This window comes from Streptopelia decaocto (genome assembly GCF_964273445.1).
Source record: "Streptopelia decaocto genome assembly, chromosome: 5".
Lineage (NCBI taxonomy): Eukaryota > Metazoa > Chordata > Aves > Columbiformes > Columbidae > Streptopelia > Streptopelia decaocto.
In genome coordinates, this window is record NC_138659.1 from 13,292,546 (window position 1) to 13,310,695 (window position 18,150).

An 18,150-nucleotide genomic window follows, 5' to 3' on the forward strand; every position below is an offset into this window, starting at 1 on the left:
GAGTCTCATTTCTGCTTTACGATGAGCAAAGAATCAGGCATTCCTTAAATAATAATTGGAATCAAGCATTGGAATGCGTAGAAGGGACACATTAGATCAAGGCTGTGAAAATAGAGGTTTGAAGGAATGCTTGTAGCTACATTTGAGTACAGATGTGTGTATGCAACATCGCATTTCATGTGTATGTTCCAACTCAGCATCCCTCAAACAAATGAAAAACTCTTGCTAAACACTCCATACCATAAAATATGTGAAAGGATAATGTTGCAGTCACCTTTACTTAATTTGTACATCTATTGATACAGTATGTAAAATATCATAACCATTAAAAATGTAATGATTTTTGAACGGTTAATGAGGGTTCCCAAATAAATTGGAGTGTCTCCATCTGCTGTCTTACATTGTGGGTGATACTTTTCCATGGTAGAGTGATCTTCAAATTTAATTCCATGAGGAAGAAATCTGATCACAGTTTAATTTCAGTGCAAAACGCTGTCTTGCAATCAATAAAGCAATGTCAAAGAACTTTGATTTAATAGAAGCCAGAGATGATGCTCCCTGTCATATGCAGAATAGAGAGATGGGAACATTTCATTCCATTGTAACAGATAGCATGCAACTTGGTTTTCAGAAAAACCTAATAAATCAATATCCCTGTATTATCTAAGTAAGATCTCATCATTAATTTTAAACGCTTAACACATTGGGAGAGTCTGAAGCGCACCTTCAGCTCAGCCACGTTCAGCCCGAAGTCAATGGCAACACTTCCATTTTCCTGCGAGCAAGCAATCTCGATGTTGGGAAGTTAGGAATCATTTACTGTGAAATGAAAGTAAAAAATATCCACCCTTTTGTTTCATATGTAGTTGTCTGTCTCTTATGTGCTGCCTCTCCTTTTAAATTTCAATCCGTGTTCTCCTGAAGTCTCATCGCTTGTCACTTGCCCTGCATGCACTCAGCCTTTTTGCTTCTACACATGCACATCTTCTCCAATTTTGAATTTTAAAATGTTTTTTCAACCTCCAAAAATAACGGGTTGTTTAGAGATTGCCTGGATACCATGCTGATTTTCAAAATGTGCTTTTCTCCAAACCAGCAGGAGTCTGGACCTCAAAAGAATTCTTCATGAAGCTTTGCCTGCTCTCAGAAATAGCATTATCCCTAGATGATAAAAGAGCAGGTCAATATATCAGAAGGTAGAAATCCAAACTAATAGATTGGTTTAGATAAACTTTTCAAGGACATTATTTTAAGTAGAAATATTTAAATATTATTTTGGTAATAAAATACTACTTAGTCTAAAGTGACAAAGCTGCTGACACTCCAGGACATGTCTCTAGGAGTCTCAGATTCATGTCCCCACTCTGGGGAGAGTTTTGCTCATGCATTTAAAACAAAATTGAGTCTTTTTGTTATTACAGTTAACCAAAGTGGGATTTTAAATTAAATGTCAACTGTTGCCTTTAGCATTGTTTTCAAGTTAGGTAATTGCATTTCCATGAATTTTCTGGGAAAAATACATTTGTGGAGTTCTGCTACTGCTTTAAATGGAATATGCCTTGCTGGCTGATGGGAAGTGTTGCAGAGGTGAAGCAAGTCTGGTGCTGGTTCTTACCAAGGTTGGATATCTCAGCTCTGGCTCTGCAGCCCCTGCACATCTGTCTGTACCCGGGCTCACTCTGTATGAAGCTACAGCTGCTGCTGCTGCTTTTATATACCCACAAATATTGGTTCCATACCTAGGATGCTATGTAGGTAGTAACCAGATAGCATGGTATTTTCTGTTGAATTGTATCTCATCAAAAGATACAAAAAAAATATTCAGCTGAAGATTTTAGTCAAATTATTAAAGCAAGTCAAGTTTGGCTAGATTATGAAAAGAGAATAATCTTAGAGAGTTCAAATATTAATTGATTTTGATACCAGGTTATGTATGTTTGTTGTAATTCCATGGGGCTATTGAGATCCAGATAAAGCATTGATGAGAAAGAAATCGTACAGCTTTTTAATGGAACATTTTGATGGATATTTCTTACCGTGGTTTGTTTTTTTTTAATAGCTATTACAGCACCACCATGCAGTTCATGAAATTTCATACATCGCAAAGGATATCACAGACCATCGAGCGTTTGGATATGTATGTGGAAAGGAGGGAAATCACAGATTTGTGGCAATAAAAACAGCCCAGGCGGTAAGTATCAGATGACTGTCATTTTGTACAGCGCAACTCAATAGAAAAGCTGAGTTCATAAGAAGCAGTTCAAGAGGCCAATACAAGATTGTTTATGTGCTAGAGTTGTCACAAGAGTCTGCTTAGATGTTCTTAAATAGAAAATTAATGAAAACAGCTTGGGAAAAAGGGAATGTTTTTCACTCTTTCTGACTTTTCATGATGTATATTTTTTTTTTTATATAATCAGTTACTGTTTTCCTTTCCAACTAAACTAGCCTGGAAACAAATAGGTTTGTTTATATCCCTATACTCATCTAAGTAGAAAATAATAAATACCAAAGAGCTACTTTGCATATAGTCTACTGTAATTTCATTGTATGAGAAACCGATAATATATATGGTTTTATATTCATATATACCTTTTATACTCGTAACACCTTTTATATTCATAATTATAATTAATTTGCAACTATAGTTTGGTAGAAATTAACCTGAGCCTGGATGCTAAGGTAGAAATTAAATGTGGATGCAGTTCTCTCTGATTGTGGAGATGCTGTAACTGCTCTATCAGTAGGATGGGATAAGAGGAGTATATTTCCCATATAGAAACTCTCTTTCCTTTTTTTGCTTCTGTAGGCTGAGCCTGTAATTCTGGACTTGCGAGACCTGTTTCAGCTCATCTATGAACTGAAACAAAGGGAAGAAATGGAAAAAAAGGCACAAAAGGACAAACAGTGTGAACAAGCGGTATACCAGGTACACGCATAAGCTTAGACTACTGCCAAGAAAAAATGTGGTTTGGCGTATCCCCCAAAAGTTGCTCCAAAGAGGCACTGAGCATCCTCAGCATTTCTTAACAGCAATGGGTTTGACTGGTGCTAGCTTCAAATGGACAAATAGGAACGCAACAGCCATCGTGAGCTCAGAAGTAGGATTAAACAGTGATGAAAGCGATCACTTGGGGCATGATGAATGCGTTTAGCTACTGGAAATGTTCTGTTCATTTCCCCCATATTGTTTCTTCTAATGCAGAAGGAAAGTTTTAATGGTCAGTGTGTTGTAAGTCAGGTTTTAACAGTCTTATAATTTAGGGAAGATTCAACATACTTCTGAATGCGTGTATTGGAATCAAATCGAATAAGGTGCAGATTGTTAAACTTGGATGAAACTTAATAAAGTTACTTTGAACAATAATGTGACTTTATCTGTATGCTAAAGAATGAAAACTATATACCTACCTGCCCAGTTTACTTATTTCTTTGCTGTCCTTCAATTTCTGAGTACAGTTCTTTTATCTCTACTGTTTATGTTCTTTGCTTTTACTGCCTGTCCTCTTACTTTGCTGTAGACAATTTTGGAAGAAGATGTAGAAGATCCTGTATACCAGGTAATTTCTGAAGCTGTATGGCCTTGGAGTTTCAGAAATGATTAGATAACATATTATCTTCAAACACAGCCAAAACTTTTAGCAAGATGTTTTGAAATTTACTGACAGAGGTCTTATGAGAAATTTGCAAATTTTTACGGAAAGTAGAATATTTAGAGATAAAGCTGTAAGTCCTGGCACAGTATATCTGTATGGAATAGAATATTTCAGTTATAGAATATATCAGGTTAAATATTTTGTAAATATTTCCTAAAATGTGGCTTGTGATTCCAGATTTTAAGTTCCAAATGAGATTTGGCATCACTTTTTAATATAAACTCCAACTAAAAAGGGAATGACTTTGAGAATAAAAACAATAACATCTTGTTCCAATAGTAATAAATTGACATTTTGGGTTTGGCTTCTATGGGGCCGGAATTTAATTCAGAGGGTGAATATTTGGAATAAAAAAAACAACAGTGGAATTGATGTTGTAACACATTCCCTTGTTGCCATTTGGGCTGTGGTTTAATAAGAGATCTGAAATTTAAGTCTTGTTTTATCCAAGCAAAATGTCTGGGAGCGAAGGTGATTATCAGAAAGATGTCAATATATTCATGTCCAATATCCTATTAAGTGTGAAGAAGAAAAAGATGTAATTTTGCTCTCCTGTTTTTGTGCTGAAACAAAATAGATGATAGTTTACCTTTTCTTTCCTGGAGATTTTGTGTTCTTCCACTTAGGCATGTCAGTGGGAGGCACACCAAAAGAAACTGATTCAACCATTAGTGAATGTTGAACAGTGCCTAAGGTGCAGCAAGAAAGATGATAAGAATTAGGATGCCCTAAATTACTGTTCGGCTTTTGTAATGTCAGGAGTTTTACTTTGTGCTCTTCACAATAAAGCAAGAACCTGAAAAGTGTTGTGACAGCCTTTTGCATGTGGCCTGTTACATGAGCACCAGCCTATTCTTCCAGTTCAAATTTAGCTTTTTTTATTCATAGATAATAAATATATGTGGAAATAATTGCCATTATGTAAAAGAGGCAACATTCACGTTGACTTCAGAAAATTAATATTGGGCCACAGGCGGTCTCCCTAGTGAGTAAGAATTAGGAAGTTGCTCTAATGATCATTAGGGGAGATTTAGGTCTATTCACTGCTGGTTTATGAAATATGAAACAGCCTTACTCTGCGCTTTCCAACAAATGGGTTGTCCTGCTGCCAGCCTGTACTTTGAACTTGTTTCTTTAATGCCTGCCTATGTTTTTACGTGGAATTCCAAATCGCCTTTTTCCCTTCTGTTTCATCTCTGACTTTTCCTCTCTGGCGGCTGGTGTCATAGTACATTGTGTTTGAGGCTGGACACGAGCCAATCCGTGAGCCTGAAACGGAAGAAAACATTTATCAGGTATAAAATCGCTAACTTCGGTGTTTTCATTGCAACAATTGCAAGCATTTAGTAAAGTACATTTCATATATAGTTCACTTTTATTAGTTCTCATTCATCACGAAAATGTCTGACATTTCATTCTGATGACATGAATAATCTGCCAGGCTTGGTGTGATTTTTCTGTTGTTTGTCATTTCAGCTTCTGCAAATTTTATTAACTTTGTCAACTAATGAAAGGTCTTAAACTTTTGAGTACACCATATAAGGTGATGAATAGTGAATTCTGTTTTTTTCTGTTAATTTTTTGAAACACCTATTCTAAAAAATGGATAGTGAAATCTGATAGAGGGCAGACCATCCAAGCAGTTCTTAGAAGGACATTTTGATGGTACTGTTCTTCTTTCTGGCTAACCAAGGAAATAACTGAGCAACAAACCTAAGAGCTCTCAGTGGATATCCCCCAGACTGGGGAAAATATTTTCTGAGTGTATATGTTATGTTAGAGCCCAAGCTTGCATTCTTCACGCTGACAAAAATTGCATTGAAAGCAATATAAAATAATCTTTTGTCATGCAGTTTATCCTCAAGGGATCGATACAGGGTTTATTAAAATATAATGTACTTCATTTTGTATCATATACCAGAGGCAAATGTGGAGACAGAAATCTCTGTATGCTGTAAAAATTGTGATTTGAGGAAATCATTTAGTATGGAGGGGCAGGAGACTCAAGCAGTGATTAAGCATTTCCTCTAGCTGTACTATAAGTTGATCTGCTAATAGGAAAAGCTTTTATAATTTAGAGAAAGCAAGGATAGAATGGAAGGAAAAAAAAATGAAAAGGTTTTTTTTAAGTAATAGAAAAGGTAGGAAGATAATAAAGAAAGAAAGAAAAAAGAAAAAAAAAAAAGGTAGAATAGCTGGAAGCCAAAATAGAAGCAAAAGGGAAATGCAAGTTAAACATTAGAAAATAACCATCTTATAGACCCCCATCACAGGGTTATTAAGATGAGATTCGCTTAACCTTGTTCTGTTGATTTTCTGGCACTCCACTGCACACACTAAGAATGTGCATCTTTCTGCATCTCTAGACCAAGACATGCAAAACTCTCAAGGTGAGAGTGTGCCTAAGGTGGAAAATTTTCTACCGCATAGTGTTGAAAGTTTTACTGTCTTCAGGAAAGTATCTGTTAAAAAATTACTACTCTATGTAATAGTACTATGTTTTTATGCTAGAAGCAAAAATCTCGTGGCAACTACATTCAGGCCAAAGTGTTCTGATTGTTGTTCATGGAAGTGCAGAGCTTTTAGTGATGTTTTAGAGAAGAACCTGTAGAACCAGGCAAAATGGGGTCATCGCTGCCAGTGTTTGGAGAACTTAGAGCAAATTCTGGTGGGGAGGAAAGAAGTAGGAAATGTGTTCTGAGGAATGGCCTAAAAAACAGGAGGACTCTCTGGGAATTTGCTTTTTCTTAAAATGGGGATAGAAGATTTTGAGCATATAGTGAGGTCTTGTCTCATCTCAAGGTGATGCTGTTACTGTCTTGGAAGTCACCAGAGAATTGTTCAGGGCTTCATATGGCAATGCCTGCATGTGATGAAGTTTTTTTCTCCTGCATTGAGGCGCAGAATATACTTGTGATAGATACTCTCAGTATAGGCAATCTAGCATTGTCCTTCTCTGTATCTGCTACAGGCAACACCCTGAATACAGCAAACATTGAGATGAGGGAGTTATGAGTCTTTTTCTATTATCTATTGTAAATTACAGATGCTGAAGTATCGCTACCATAGACCTGCCCAGAGCCGTGAGCTTCCGAGTTCCCATGGCCTTGGTGAGCTCTTGGCTTGCTGAAAATCAGTGGTTCTTACACTGGCAAAATTGGTTCTCTTACAAGATTTTGATGAACTCAACACCGTCCACTAAAAACTGAATTAGAAAAGGTCCTCTTTTTTCGTTTGCTTGTTTTTTTGTTTTAGTCTGGTGCAAATTGTTGCCAGCTCTATTATTTACTACAAATGCTTCCTTATAGTACACTTCAGTAAACATGCATCTCCGCAGTAACCTCATGCATCCTCACTTCAGCCTCACCAAATCTTTGTTGTGGTACTGCTCTGTTTTTTCAACCAAGAGCTGGTATGCAAAGAATTCACTTCTCCCTTGTTGGGAAGATTCCTACCCAGTGGGCAACTGGAGGTGGAAGATATGTACCAAAAGTGACAATTTCTATTTATTTTTAACATAGTAGAGGTCACAATTTTCTTTTTAGGCATTCTTTCTCTGTCTGTCACCTTTCTTTAATACATTACCCCAAAGTCTGTGTCTGTCTGCTCTTTTAATATTGTCTATATAATTTGCTCTAATATGTTAGTTAGGCAGGGACTTGATTGCCGAGCATGTGCCAATCCTCTCACCTAGTGTCAGATGTCTTAATACCATCTCCTTTCCTGCCTGTCGCCTTAGTGAGGTGGGAATGGGATTGTGATAGGTGGTTTTGTATCGTGTATGTAGCAGCACTGGCCTCTTTGAAGAGGCAAGTTCTGCTCCATGAGGAGTTGACAATCTGAGATGGGGGTTTCTGAGTTGCAGTGCTTGTATTGCCGGTAAGATACAAGTACATCAAAATGGATCACAGCCTGTCACAGAGACAGAGCTGTCAGCAGCAATAGTGCTGGTACCTCTTTGCTGATATTGCTAATCAAAGAAAAAACAGAAGAAATCACTTGCCAACCCCCAGTCTCAGTAGCAATGCAAAAAAAAGTGTGATGATGCATGGCAAGTAAAGACAACAAGACAACAGGCGGTATCAAGTCAGGAGAGAAAAATGTCTTTTGGAAAAGTTTCTCTGTCTTGATATTGAAAGTGAGGAGCTTTTCTCTAATGTATTTGTAAGCTGGAGTGTGAAGGAGAGATTGATAGTGCAGGGAAATGCTCATTCCACAATAAGCTGTGGACGGGCCTGTGCAAATTAGGATTACTCCATAGAAACGTTGGAAGGAGGAAGAGGAGAATGACTGAAGGGGAAGCTTTCCAGAGAGAAAGAGGAAAATGCAGCCTGATGAGTTTATAAATAGTTTATCTTACCACGGTTGTCCTCTTTTTATGAAGACTAAGCGTTCCTATGACTTACTAAATAGACCATTCTTGGTTTTTGTTCTTACACTGTCATGTAAAGCTCTCTCTTTGCAGGCTGTAATTTCCATGAAATTGAATTGTTCCACTGTTACCAGTTTCATGTACCTAATGTGATTTTAGTGGGTTTACGGGAAGTGGTCAGTACTTTGAGAAAACCAAGGCAAGCAAGTCATTCCTGGGATAGGAATAGAAGAGATCTTTTGAAAAGCTCATTCAGTTTCTGTGAGGGTTCTGTGCTCATGCTCTTGACAAACTCCTGCAGTGTGCACCAGATTAAAGATGAACGGTTTACCATAAAGACTTTGCTGTTTAAACATGGGCAAGAGAATGTTTGAACCATAGAAAGATTTTTCGATATGTTACACAGACTAAGAAATGATGGCACATCTCAGTAGATAAGTAACATTATTTCAGCTTCCCGTAAACCACTCCTACTCTAATATCAGAATTCTAAGATATTTAATGTCTTAGAAAGCAGAAATGGTAATTATTTTGTCATATCTGCAATATCATTTCTCTGACCTGTGAGGTTTCATTAATGTCTGAAATGTAATCTTCTTATGCTGAATGCCCTTGTTCAGTGGAAAAGTAGAACTGATTTACTTAGAGTATTTGTGCCAGTTTAGAGCATGTTTTTACTGTTCTTTTTGCTTGTGACGTTTACAGTAGACACTCAGTGCTTCTAAGAAGGAAAAGAAATATAATCTCAAAGTATAAATATGTAAACCAGCAGTCCTTGGGCAAGCAAAGCCCAGTATTACAAAGCGACTGAATTTACATGAACAGGTTATAAATGCCCAAGGTGTAAGTCGTGACTTGTTGACTCAACTAAAGACTCATCCAAATTTTTTAAGTGCATCATCCCCTGTCCATCTGAGGCTGTTGGCTTCAGCTCCCTGGCTGTGTCAGACTCTGTCAGGCCAATAAATCCTTAGTAAAAATTGCAGCATTGTACCCGAACATCGCTTAGAGCAGCCGCAGGGCCCGATCATGGCAGGGATACATGTTATGATGTTATGACTTTACTTGACTTAGATTATTAAATGAATTGGAAGGAAGAAATCTAACGCCATAGGCCAAACGTCTCTTTCCCTCAGATCAGTAGCTCTATTTGGGATCTCTGCCACGGAGGAAGATGACATACTGACCTGATCATGACTTCCATGTGCATCTTCAAACCCCCAAGTAAAATGAAAAAAGCAACCATTTAAGTAGGAAGCAGATTCAAGTGCACCTGGGCGTAATGCAACTGAAATTAACTGAGAATGAAAAATCTCGTTTCTGAACACTGCTGGGCTTGAGGATTTAAAAAATTCAGATAAATGTTTTATTTCTTCACTGTCTTCACTGTTAATGGCACTAGTTGGATGAAAATGGAACCATCCATTATTTCATTAGTATTAAATGACTATTCTTTATATAAATATCTGTTGCTGATGTTTTCATTTGCTGTTGCAGGTTCCTACCAGCCAGAAGAAGGAAGGTGTTTATGATGTGCCAAAAAGTCAACCTGTAAGTGTAAGTATCTTCCCTATTTATATGCAGTAAAGAACGTGTGTTTCTTAGCTTCTGTGACTTTCATTATTGTATGTAACGTTTGGAACATTCCTTGTGATGTGAATTTTATCAGTGATGTGTTACAGGTTGACTGGGTTGCTTTGGAGTAACCAGGGCTGTGCTGTCACTTATATCCATCTCATTCATTATTTAAATATCCTTTCTCTTTTCTGACTAATTTTTATGAAAGCCACCAGTTATAAATATGTTATCCGTGGTTAAGAGTTGACAGTGAGTCGTCTTGTTCATGCACAAATCATTGCTGCCTGGATTAGAAGGGTTCCTCTGTTACCAAATGTTGTGCAAGGTTTGTCACTCGGAGTGAGCATGGGCTGCATTTTCTCCCGTGTGCTCTGTCAGAGCCGTACTTTGTATATTGTGCTCCTTACAGCTTGGTTTAGTAGGACAAAAAGAGAGGCAAGGCCTGAGTAGAGCGGAGGTTAAGAGAAGTGGCATTGGGAAAAGGAATGTCAGAACATTATCTGTGACCTCTGTGGAGATTTTCTGCAGATCTAATGTCTACACCTCTCAGAAGATTTCCTGGTGAATTCGGTGTGCTGATAGGTAAAGATTTCTTAAGGAGCTTCAAATCAAATGTTACCAAAAAAATGAGAATTGGCATTAGAATTACTTTTCCATTGTTCGGGAAGAAAACCAACCAAACAAGTTATATCAAAATCCAACCTAACATACAGCATAGAAAAGCAATTCTTTTTCTAATAAAATCAACTTCTATGGCAGCTTAGTGAGAGCTGTGGAGTTGTAGGGCAGAGATACGTGCGATTGCCATTGGTTCCAACAGCTGTGGGGAAACTCTGAAAGGAACTACATCAAGATTAACTGTGCAAAAAGACCTCATTCAACAAATTCCCAAGTGGCAGAATATTTTCGGTATGTATTGCGTTGCTTTCCTGATTCTTGTGGGCTGTAATCAGCACAAGGATATTTCCTCCCAATATTGCTACATATTATTTCTGTAGTGCTCTAATGGTCAGTACAGACTCAGTTCTTTCTGTCCTGTGCCTTATATGGACAGCAGACTATTAAAAATAGGGTTGAGATGCTGTTGTGTCCGAATGTCTCTGTTCCCTTTCTATGTATTGGCATTTTGAGGAGGTGAAGCATTTATTCCCAGAATGCATAAGGAATGGGAACCAGTGGTTGAGAGAAGATGTCTTAGCAACAAGGCATGCCTTTGCTGAATGGCAGGTTATTCTCTTTAACATATTTTTTTTGCTATAGATACCTTGAGAAATTGCTTGATTATAGTGGCTACACAGAAAATTAGTATTTCTGAGGGTTTTTGAGGATGGAGAAAAATAAAGGAAAAGGTTAAGGATTTCAGCCTACTGTAAGCATGGGGAAAATGCCTGTACTGAGGAGAGAAGGAACCTCCTTTTGCATGAAGATGTGGGAACTTGCACAGCTTGGACTGAGCACAAAGACCAAAATGTCGAATAAAAAAAGATAAATGCTGGAGAGTGGCTGGTTGGGGGCCTGAATTGTGACAGTTCTGTGGTTTGCACAAACAAACAAAACTTGCCATAAATATTTCATGATAAGCCACTAGGAGGAGGGAGGCATCACAGTGTTGTCTGGGAAAATCTACTAAATAACTCATGTTGCATAACTAATTAAGGTATTTTTGGGCACGGAATAGCTGTAGATTTTCCCTCATTTCTCATATAGTTCAGTGTTATAGTTTTTCCACTGTACATTTCCTGAGACTTTTTTGTTATTTCTTCAGCGATGTTTCAAATTTACTCTGGGTATAGTATGTAATTTAGGTCATTGCAGTGTGATTGGGTGTACAATACACTTGCAATCATGTCTGCAGACACTTTGGTATTAGTCTGTCCTGGTAAAGAGCACGACTGTGAGATATAGGTCATATGGAACCTACTCTGTAATCATCAAATATATTTAAACTGTCATCTCCATGTAGCTGTTCGCAGACTTAATTTTGTTTTGTTGTTGTTATTTCATGGTTAAAGTCATTAGAGCTTTTTCTCCCAACAGCTGATGTACTTCAATGTGTGAAGAAAAAGGGTAGAGGAAGACATACGTAGCTGAGATGGTTTAATCTTTTTATTAGTATGTATTAAAAAAAAAAAGAAAACCAGCATTAGCTGTTAAAATTAGCAATTTAATATTCCACTGCCCATCTGATTTATTGCTTACCCATCCACATCTGAGACTCTCTGTCATTGAGACAATTGCCATAATTTTTATTTCAATTTATAGCTGTCATTATTATATAAACCTCTAAAATTCAATCTGAGGGCAAATAATCTAGCTCATCTACCTGGTTGAAACATAGAAGGACACTTTCTTTATTAGGAGATCTTGCTTTCATTAATTTCATAATGGATTAATAAAATGAGAAACTTTTTGTAGCTCCTAATGGGTTTCAGGCACCATGAATTCTCTCTCCTGACAATAAATACACCACTTAATGAAAACGCAGCAAGTTTTGCTCGAGTTCAAACTGAATTGCCGACGTTCCCTGGACAGAGATCGATTTTTTTTTTTTTTTTTTTTTTTTTTTTTTCTTCTGGTGTGTTCTCAGGCAAGTTATCTCTATTCTCCACACATAGAAGTGAGGGATACTGAAGCAGCCATCCAGGTGCCCTCCACCCTTGACTCTCTGTAGCCAGTGGAGAGAAATAGCAACTTCACGGGGAAATTCCTCCTGTTGCGTGAGGTGTCCCTCTCAGCTGGAAATAAATGTACATCTGGACATTGTTATTTTGTGCTGCAGAGGAACTTTAAATGACTTTCAGGTGTGGTAACTTCTAAATAGTTAAACTTAGGTGGGGTGAGATCTACCACTAATAGCCAGAATCCTTTTTGCAAAGGCTGCTTTGAACCTGAGAAGCATAATTCATACTGATTTTCAAAAAGATATAGCTTCCTAAGAAACCAGAACCATTTGGGCAAATATTTTTCTGTGTGCATGGGATCCCATCATGGCTGAAGGTGTGAAGCATCTTCATGCTGGTGCCATGAAGCAAAAGTATTCAGCATTCTATATGCATCAAGATAGCCAATGTACTTATACAATGCTGTGCCGTTGTGTGAGGCCATTTGTCAGAAAGTGTTGAAGTACTTTGTAGCGTGACTCCGCGTGATCACTGATATCGAGTAACATAAATACGGTGCAAATGAAGCGGAAAGGAATGAGTCTCAGATCTCAGAATTTGAACGTACCCACTGAACTCAATTATGAGTGGTGGCTGGTTGCCAAGTCCCTTCTCTGACACTGGGATGAAAAGATTGCTTACTTGGTATAATTTTTGTATTTCCCCATCTCCTTGCTGCATCCTTTCCTTGCAAATTTCCTTTGCTGGGCATGCAGCTCAGCTCCAAACACACTTTCCATGGTATCCAGTATCCTCCCAGTATCTCTCCCTTCGTCTATATCAACACACACTCCTTGTATTCATTCCTATTTTTCTCTCTGCTCCTTCCTTAGACCAGTTTTCGTACTCTTTGTTCACTGAGAATAGACATCTAGCCAGCAAAAGAAAGCATGCTTACCCCAAAGAGCTGTTAAGTGGTACAGGCTCCACTTAGAAATTGTGGTTCTGTATGTGAAATTAACTGTTTTTAAAAAGTGAAATGTTTAATGAGCTCTTTTTGTCATAATTCCCCATTGTCTCCCCATTATACATCCACATCAAGTTCTACCCGTCATGGTGTTTTCAGTAATCAGAGTCAGACTGTAAATACCCTTCGTGGAGGCTGTCAGTCATGTCACAATAAAACCTTCTCTTCTCATCAATATGTCTAAATTATCTGCTTACAATTTTATGAAGGCTTTCAAACAACTCGTCTTACTGCTGTATAAAGATTCAAGGCATTATAGCTGATGCCTTACAGTGCAGAGAGTCTTCTGGCTGGTACCAGCTATGTGGAAAATACTAAACCAGGGTGGAATGGACAGGGAGGAACTGGGCTGCCTCAGGGGCAAGGCATTGGGAGGAGCAGATGGAGTCGGGCTGGACTTGAGTCCACTCAGGTCTAGAAACCTGATCCTTCTGCCCGAACTAGGAAGCTGCATTTAGGAAAGCTCAGTTTTAATTCTGGCTGGGATGACAGTGCTGTTTGCAGGTCTGATTTGGTCAGAGGAGTTGTGCCTGGAGTCACCTGGAAGACACGGGCAGCCCTGGGCTCCACCAGCTCACACAGAAAGTTGATCCCTGGAGTAATGGCAAAATGTCTGGCGATAAAGTTGCTTAGAGCAGCTTTCCGGATAACTCTGAGCATCCTCTGCATAGTGAATTCTTTCTATGACACTTGGCCTGGAGAAGAGCTTTGTAACTCTGGCTTTTCCCTAATTTTGTATCAGTGGCTTTACAGAAACAGCTTGCAGACTGGTGACATTGACTTCAGCCTCCACAACCCAGTTTTCAGGATCAAATTTTCAAACGTAAGAAGAGTAGGAGTGCACAGGCCCAGTCTCTGACTATCTGTGCCTGCAAAGCCATCCATTTTTATTTACCTTTGCTAGAAGAGACACCTGTGTTCAAATGCCCTGCCTTAATTGCGCTTGATTAAACCCCACATACAAGGTTTAACATCATGATGCGAGACCTGCATTTTTAACAGACACAGGTAGTTGTTGCAAAGTTTGAAAATACATTAGTTTGCTACAATAATGTCTTGTGTCATGTGTTTCTTTGATGTTTTAGTGGGCTGCTGCTATTTTTTTTTTTAGAGAGAAGTGGATATACATAGTGGTATCTGTAGTGTAGACATTACACTAACTGTTCTGAGAAGATGCTGTGCAGCACTGGAAATACCTCTACTCCATGTGCGCCTCCTCCCAGCTTGCCTTTTGATTTAATACCAGTATTTACTGCTGGCTTATAATGGAAACGTTTAGCACCATGCCAAAGGTAACATCTCAGCGCTGGAGGTGAGATGTTGTTGTCACAGACATGTCTTCAAGAGCGAGACTTGTGCAGTAGCAGGAGGCCTTTATTATAACAGCCTCTCCACATCAGCCGCTTCTGTCCATCTGCTGTGTGGGTACCATCCCCTCTGCATCCTCCATCACCTGCCCTGTGATACCCTCTGGGCAGTTGTGGCAGATGTGCTGTGTGCATTCTGCATCAGTTTGGGGAGAAGCTGTCATAGTTTTTTGTGGATTCACTCAGTCCTATCCTATGTTATTAAGTACAGAAGTAGACAGGTTTTGGATTTTTTGCTTGCCAAAACTCAAAAGATTTAAAGGTTTGGAAAATACCAGAGTGATGTGGTATTCGATAATGAAAATAGAAATAACTTGTTTCTTAAGCTTGGTTATAGCTCCAGTCACCTGTCATTTTGAAAAGCATTAGGTAGACCTGTATAACTGACCTTGCAAGTATATTAAAATAGTAAATTTGGGGTTATTTCTAACTCCCTTCCATTGTTTATTCCCTATAAACATCCAAAGCTGTTTCTGCCATCATACTCTAGAAGTGGAGTTTTACTCCCACGTGGAAATTTGGATTCTCATCACCACTTGTCTCTCCGGCCTGCAATTAAAGAATGCCATCGCATGTCACCAGGGCTGGCTGCATGGTGCCACCCGGGTGGTACCGTAGTCCCCTGACATTACAGAATTCATCTTTCCCCATCTGAACTCTTACTGTGTTCTGTGCCACTGTCCTTGTTCCAGTTCTCCCCAGGGAGACTGGTAGAGCTACACGCTGGGAACAAAAGGTGCCTTACTTTCAGAAATACATCTTCAGGCAAGAAATGCCACTGATGCCAGTGAACATGTCTGGCAGTAACTCTGGATGGAAACCACATTGAACCAGCCAGAATCTTGTTGTTGGTCCCTGATTTTCCTGTTCAGACACAATTCCTCATGCTGAAATGAAATTAGGTGCAGGCTGGCTTTAGCCACTCCATCAGCTGAAATGTTTTGCTCCAGTTTTCCATTGAATGGAAAAAGATGATTCATTTTAATATCATTGCATTGCATTGCATCAACCACATGCAATAAATTGGATGTATTTGTAAAGGTACCTACATCTAGAGCCATGCTTATGTTTCTAGAAGACAGATGTCAAGGCCTATTACTGCATAGTATATGTAAATTACAACAGCTTTTGTAGCTTACGTCAACAATTTGAACGCCTCAGTATTTAGTTCAACAACATAGTGATATTTCTGGACTTGAAGCATTTCTTTTAAATACATGAGATGTGACTGGTGTCTACCATGGTGTATACCATGCTCTCAGAACCCACTGCATAGGGTCTGGAGAAGATACTAAGGAGGTGACCTTTGGTGGTGCTGGGACCTTTGCACCAGCATCCTCTGTGCTCTGGAAAGTCTAATTATCTTGAGTGTTGTGTTGCCTGGAAGCAGCATGGGTCTGGCTCTAAGAGTCATTCTTTTGGACTCCTGATTTATTAGAGTCTGTCAGAACAGTGGTAGTTGAAACATCTTAAATATCCTTTCCTATAGGAGTACATAGCTAAATTACACAGGGAATTCAGAATTAAGTTTCCTTCAAATGAAGAGAAAATAAACAAGTGAGTAAGTGTATATTTTGATCACATAAGAGATCCTTAATTTAAAGGAGGCTATTGAGCAACAGTGAAGCAATTCACTCAAACACTCCTCAGTAGTCTATTATGTCCATTATCCTTAACCATCCACCTCTTTAGCTGTGCAGGCTTGACTAACAGCATTTCTAACCAGCACTTCCAGTGCCTCCCAGTGAAAAAGTAAAGGAAATGGGTCAGTTGGTGAATGCGATGAAGCTCAAGGCTACCGTGAAGATTGGTACATCATACCAAAGTCAGTACTTGGGTTTATTACTTCAAATAAAAATACAGAGGAGAAGAATCACCTAAAGAAGAATTCTCCTGACAAGAGTTACCCTATGAAACTGGAAAGAGAAATTTTAAATAGGAGGGTTCCTGCGTCTCACAGGATTCTGAGCACTGGAACCCTGTGTAAGTGACTGATGTCCAAATGCAGGTATGTTGGATAAAAATCAATCAGTGTAGTTTTATGGCTGCTCCTGTTGCTGATCTGACCTGTACTGTTCGGGAACCACCCTGAATGTTCACTGCAGCCTTGCAACTAAGGGGTTGTGCCTGCTATAGTGGTGAAAATCTGGGTTGATGGTAATACCAGGGCTGCAGTTTGCTCTGTCATGGGAAAGTTTACGGCATTTGGTCATCTTTAGGATCTGTAGAAGGCTGGAGATTGCAAAGGCATTGACTTTTTTTCTTCATACATATCTTCTTCCGTGTATGCTCTTCAATTAGAAAGTAATTAAGCAATTCTTTGTTGAATTATCATGCTACTCCATTAATCCAACAGTAGTTTTACAGGAAAACAATATGTTTGTTGGATGTTTTCAGTGTGTGTCAACCTACTAGATGTAGTTTGATTATCAGTTTTGATGTGCGCTTTCGTTGTAGTTCTAATTGGTTTTTAGAATGAATTGCAGTTAATTAGCAAGCTGCTTGCAGCTCATGGTGCTCATAGTAATATCAACATTTGTGGTATAAGGTTGTGCAAATAACTGGAACTTCGCTTAAATAAAACAATTATTTGAACCATCAGAAAAATATTTGACATAGCCAAAATATTTACATTTTCAACTAAAATAAGAACAAAAATCTTTAATTTGACTAATGATTTGACTTGTCATTAGACTTTCAGTGTAAAATACTTGTTAGAAAAAGGGGGATTGGAAATGCAGAGAGGCAGCGTGGCTGGATGATCCCTCTTTTCTCTCTGGGACCGAGTGGTAGGGCACTTAACCTGAGCGCAGAAACCAAGTTTAAATCCCTCTGCTGTCGTAAGAGATCTGAATAGCTAATACCCAGCGCAAAGGTTAATTACTAATTGCTGGTTATTTGCTATATTTAGTATCCTTCATAATCTTTTTTTTTTTTTGCTTGCTGAGCTCTGTATCAGAGTACAAATTAATTACTGTGTGGTGTTTTTTTCCTGTTTTTTAAGCATCATCTTTGCTTCATTCTCTGAGATTTCAGCATTTTGTAAGATGCTTCTTTTGCTGTCTCGTTTGCAAAAGTATAGCAATATTAAGCAGGTTTTCCTGTGTTGTAAGTCAGTGTAGACCCCTTGCTTTTTGTAAAACCAGGCTGAGTAACAGAAGTCGAATATTCTCGCTTGTTATATTTAGGAGTGAAAGAAGTAAGGTGCTTCACACTTCTATGAGTGCAAGAGTCCTGTCTTAGATTTCCCTTTTAAAACTTGAACCTTCAGCATTGTTTAGAAAAGATGTTTTTCAGACTACTTGGTGGTCAGAGGGAATATGGTAGTGGAGGTGAATCGAGTTGTGTTCAGGTTTATGAATGCTGCAGTTTACTTATCTCTTATCATTGCTTCTGTACTCTTGGTTTTCTCCAGCTCTTGGATAACATGTTTTTTCTTTAGTGAATAGTGAAAAGTGTCACCAGGAATTTCATTACCAGCTGGAGTGGTTCAAAAAGCTTGCTGCTGCTTTAAGAAGCCAGATTTACATATTTCATGTTTAAAAGATTT

At 38.5% G+C, this 18,150-nt stretch overlaps 1 protein-coding gene across 4 annotated transcripts in view; it reads left to right on the plus strand.

Annotated features, from left to right (window-relative positions):
- DAB1 (DAB adaptor protein 1) overlaps positions 1 to 18,150 on the plus strand; it is a gene marked incomplete at both ends in the record, with an annotated part of 111,809 nt that overhangs the window by 73,656 nt on the left and 20,003 nt on the right. For 2 of the 4 annotated variants that reach the window (XM_082052811.1, XM_082052812.1), the window contains 5 exons: positions 2,060 to 2,191; positions 2,810 to 2,929; positions 3,522 to 3,560; positions 4,886 to 4,951; positions 9,526 to 9,585. In XM_082052811.1, the coding sequence (XP_081908937.1) occupies positions 2,060 to 2,191; positions 2,810 to 2,929; positions 3,522 to 3,560; positions 4,886 to 4,951; positions 9,526 to 9,585 (417 nt within the window). The remainder of the gene's footprint in view (positions 1 to 2,059; positions 2,192 to 2,809; positions 2,930 to 3,521; positions 3,561 to 4,885; positions 4,952 to 9,525; positions 9,586 to 18,150) is intronic. The other 2 variants (XM_082052813.1, XM_082052810.1) reach the window with 2 other exon arrangements.